The sequence below is a fragment of the Gadus chalcogrammus genome, chromosome 1 (genome assembly GCF_026213295.1).
Source record: "Gadus chalcogrammus isolate NIFS_2021 chromosome 1, NIFS_Gcha_1.0, whole genome shotgun sequence".
Lineage (NCBI taxonomy): Eukaryota > Metazoa > Chordata > Actinopteri > Gadiformes > Gadidae > Gadus > Gadus chalcogrammus.
The window spans coordinates 11,086,284-11,091,283 of record NC_079412.1 but is presented as its reverse complement, the minus strand read 5'-3'; the positions used below and the strand labels follow the sequence as shown (position 1 = coordinate 11,091,283).

Genomic DNA, 5,000 nt, shown 5'->3' with positions numbered 1-5,000 from the left:
GTGTGTGTGTGTGTGTGTGTGTGTGTGTGTGTGTGTGTGTGTGTGTGTGTGTGTGTGTGTGTGTATTTGTATGTGTACAGGGGTGTGTGTATATGTGTTTGTGTGCCTAGTTGCATCCCAAATACAGGTCAGCAAATATTGCGTTACTTCCTGTTTGAGCTCCAAAGAAGTTCATTTTTGTGTTTCACATCAGGCAAATTATGATCCATTGTTTCATCCCACGAGATCCTACTGCACTCTCCTGTTGTCTGTGCCTGAACCGTGAGAGGGTTTCACCAGGTGGGTGACGCTTAAGCTGAACTCACTGCTCTGCCTAGCCAACGTTTACACAGATCCGCAAAGGGACCGAGAGACATGATGCTGAACTTTGCAGAGCTGCCTGCCTGCCACGTCACGTTATTGTGACACAAGGGGGTAGTATAGCTTTTCTGACCCCAAATATCGTACTAACAGTCAATGTGGGTTGACCGTTGACCCTTTTATTGGCAAATGGTGGAGTTTCTTTGGCCGACACTACTTCACATGCTCTCGGATTTCTGAGCGATGATGGCGGCTGTGTTTTTAGGTGTGATCATTCTGAATTCTGTGCAGAGCTGCTGTTGCTACCTAGCCAGGGTAGTACTTTGACACATACTTCGCTTGGAAATACAAAGATACTGCTATGGGAGTTGCTTAATACTAGTTTTGTATGAATTAGATCTAACAAACTGCCCAATTTCAGAACATGCGTGAACTGGACATGATCTGGACATAGATTATCTTCAATAATTAAGCTGAGGTTAGTGCAAACCTGCCTAATCTATTCATCTTCCATATAGCCTCCTATATAATTATTCATCCATAAAATCCTAAAACAACGACATTGAAAAGAACAAACATTTTCCAGTTAAAGCCATTGTCCGTCGATTATTTTGATATTTTGGGTCGAAAAGCTATAATGTGACAAAATTAAGAAAGAAACCCTTGTGGAAGAAAGAAACAATATAGATAGCTTATTCCCTCAAACAAAAGCAATTAACTGAGGAAGGGAATGGCTCCTGCCATGAAATGCAGGTGTTAAGAGCTCAGACATTTATTAGCAGAGCAAATCTCTTTGTCTTTAAGATTTGAAGGTTAACTAAAATCTCTCTGGTTCCTACTTGTCACCGACAGAATAATGTCTTATCCAGTGTCTTATCTGGATATGACACTGGACACCTTTGCACAGGACTGGTCCTGTGCAAAGGTTTGTGTTCCTGACATATTTGAAGAGCCTTGATGGATCTCCTGGGCGGCACCACATCAGGCGAGCAGCCTAATGTGACAATGTGACAAAACTGGGACTATAAATTGTAAAAAGACCCAAACACCAAAAAATACAGCCAAACGTATGTGTGTGTGTGTGTGTGTGTGTGTGTGTGTGTGTGTGTGTGTGTGTGTGTGTGTGTGTGTGTGTGTGTGTGTGTGTGTGTGTGTGTGTGTATGCGCCTGTGTATGATGCTTGTGTGTTTTTTTTGTATGGATGTGTGTGTGTGTGTGTGTGTGTGTGTGTGTGTGTGTGTGTGTGTGTGTGTGTGTGTGTGTGTGTGTGTGTGTGCGTGTGTGTGTGTGTGTGTGTGTGTGTATAATCAACCAATTTATTAATGAATAATTTGGTCATAATTATTAATAAAGAAAACTGCCGACCACCATTTGGTTGCTTGGTAATTATCTTTTGTAATTATCCAAAACAGAAAATAAATACCTCTTAAGAATACCACTACAGAATAAATTACAACTAAATTTTATTGTTATTAAGGAATTATTAAAACATTTTTTAATAAAAAACACTCATAACACAACAAGTACATTGAATATGTTGGAAAGAGATTGAAAAAGCAGAATCTCAAATCAGCTATTCTATGTAATGACTGCGTTCACTCAGTATAGTGCTGTGTCCGCAGAGGCATAGGCTTAAATTAGATGTACACTCAGGTGTCAATGCAAACACACAAGAAAAACATCCTCACCTCACCTGACATCAACACACAACCGAACACACACACACATGCACATGCATGCACGCATGCAAGCGCACACAGTAAACAAACAAGCACTTCATACTATGCATCTCTGTGTCCCTCACCATAGGGATTAGGAGTAGGGCGTTACACAAGCCAGTTTCTAGGTTCAGTCTCCAACTGTCCTCTCTCCTCATGATGTAGTCAGAGCACTGAGAGACTAAAGCCTCTCTCAATATGTGAGGAGGGGACTCTAAATTAAAACCACTCTGACATCAACCAGATCGTATCCACGTAATCGCCACTGAGTCTAGCGCTCTCGGATTTCAAAGTCATCCCAGGAATATACGGGCAAGATAATTCAGGCACTGGTTTTAGTTTATAAGCCTGCCAAAATGCAAGCCTGAATATATATCTTCTTCACGAGAATTATCTTTTTTTGGGGCTAAATGCCTTTGACAGCTACTGTGAAAGTCTCAGAGGGTCTATTGAATGAGCTTTCTCCTTTCATAAGTCTCCATTCCGGCCCTTTCTGTATATTTGTATGTTCAGTTGGATCAGAAGGATTCAAGATCAGGTGCAATCCGGATTCTTTATTCATGGCGTGTGTTCCAACTCTGTCAGTCTGTGAGACATCACAACGTCAGCGTTGTTCCAAAAAGGGTTTAATTCTGGAAGTCTGCAAATTGTCTCCTGTGCTATCCCTTTAAATTAACCTAGCGTGCCAAGCCCGCTGCTCTAGTAATGGAGGGAATAAATTATAGTGTAGAATGAGATGCGCAGTCAAGTCGGTTTAACTAATTAAAATGTACACTAATCATTGTGAGAGCTAATAGCTACTGCTAATAAATCTGATTTGGTTGGTAAAAACATGGTCTGACATTTCTAATCCTTCTTAAAACAACACTGCATATTGCTTCCTTTATTTACTTTATAATTGTATTCAATTTGACACGGTTGACCTTCTTTTTACTGAGACAAAAGGATCACCTTAAATTAAGTCAACATGGTGATCCCATTATTCAACAGTATCGCATCAATTATGTACATAAGACAATGGATGATCAGAGGAGGTTTGCCAGCTAATTCAGCCTGAGGCCCTTGAACAGAGGGACAATTTGTTGATACAGGAATAGAGATTGGGCTCAGAGACAGCTTGGAAGACAAGATGTGCAGGGGAACCCAACAAAGGGCTATCGGAGAAGGTCGGAGGGCGTGGGGGTCAAAGCCCCTCTCTGCCAACCTACCTTTGGGGATGTTGAGGCGGAGAACGGGGGCGAAGGCTGGAACAGCTGAGGCTCTAGAGTTGCAGATATTTGGGGCTCACCCCCATCTTGTTTCCTGTAAATAGACGGACACAAGAGAATATTCAGAATAGGTCGCTCCAGTTGAGGTCTGGCCAGAGACAGAGCAGAACATGAAGCCTTTGGGTTTCGCGAGCACTCACTTTGCAATAAAACCACCTTTTTTCTGATCACAGGACATTACAGGTCCGAGAGGGCAAACCACGGCCTGAGGCCTGGCGGCGGAGGAAGAACATAAATAATCCAACCGCATTCTCCCGTGACCCACCGGGACTCGGCTATGTTTTGATAAGAAGGCTTCCTGATGCAAAATCAATCACAATGTAAGCAGTCGGCTGCCATCCACGAAAATATGGGAAATGAGTTTGCTCTGACACATAAGCGGTGGCTCTTGTCCGTAAACTCAGGGGAGTATGGCAGTGGCCGAACACACCTCTTGCCCTGAAGGAGGCCCTTTGTTCAGAGCTCCAGGACTCCTGCTCCCTGCTCTGCACACACAGCAGATCAATAGCCCACAGCCTGGCCCTCATTATTCATAATGAACACGGCCCTCGCCGCTTGACTTTGCTCAGCGAGGCTGTAAACTGACCGATACAATGCTTTTCTTATCTCGTGGAGATTTCAAATGCAAAATAACACACATTACACAAACTAAACATACATTAAAAGAGCATCTGAAATACAAACACAGCACAGTGAACAACTTCCACCAGCAGACACATGAGGTCATATGAGTAGAAGCAGTTTATATTAATCTCTCCATGACTTCAAGGGCCTGCGTTGGCCAAAACAAACAAATCCACACCTAATTAGGTTTGTCTGTAGTACTCCTGAACAACAAGGGCGATCCAAATGAAATAAATAAGGGCAGTGTTTTTGAAGTCCACTTCAAAGCGACGCTGGGAGACCTAAGTGAGTAACGAGCATGCATAAGCATCCCCGCCATTGTGTTGCTTCTTATCTTTTCTGACTGCCCTCGTTCGGGTGTCTGAGTGTTCAGCCCCCTGGAGGAAGAGGACCCAGGAGCAGGGACTCTAAGTGCTTGGCGCTGTAAGGAGCGTAGCGTGGCTGAGTGTGTTTTTTCCAGAGCTAAACGTTGTACTTCAGCTCTGTGTCCAGAGCCGTGGCAGGACGTGACCCCCCTGCAGACCCGTCTGTGGAGAACGTACAGCGAGAGGGCTCATGGGATAACCGCAAGAATGCATTTTTAATGAGTCTGGAGGAAAAAAGCAGCGCTCCATTAAAGAAATCTCAGGAAGATCATTCAGCCTCAGCTCGAATGACGGAACAGCCTTAAGGCAGGTTCAGAGCGGTAAACAGTTTTAATAATCTACGATTCCCGGGTGAAGATATTCAAATCCCAAAGAGGGTCCACGAGGGCTGTCCTGACTGACTGACGGACTGTCTTTGTTGATGGCTGCACCTGGACCAAAAGGCATTCCTTTAGGACCGCTCCCATGGGGAATCAAAGCCTTGTGATTCTGAACCCCGGTGTCCAGTAGGTTCAGAGGCTGTCACACATGGGTAATACAAACACCAACACCAATCTGATTCCTGTCAGAGTGTGAGCAGCTCAACGGAGCAGTGGGTGACGCAGGGCCGCCTGGCAGCGCTCCCATGGGAGGGCCTCAGCCGCCCTGAGCTCTTAATTACAACTGACACAGTGGATGGATGCAACACACACACACACACACACACATGTAAAAATACTGAAAAA

The 5,000-nt window shown here is 44.2% G+C and overlaps 1 protein-coding gene across 5 annotated transcripts in view; it reads right to left on the bottom strand.

Moving 5' to 3' along the window:
• The window catches only part of LOC130381468 (rap1 GTPase-activating protein 1-like), a 42,952-nt gene that overhangs the window by 18,710 nt on the left and 19,242 nt on the right, over positions 1-5,000 (bottom strand). For all 5 annotated transcript variants that reach the window (XM_056589085.1, XM_056589094.1, XM_056589102.1 and 2 more), the window contains one exon: positions 3,227-3,320. In XM_056589085.1, coding sequence (XP_056445060.1) covers positions 3,227-3,320 — 94 coding nt within the window. The remainder of the gene's footprint in view (positions 1-3,226; positions 3,321-5,000) is intronic.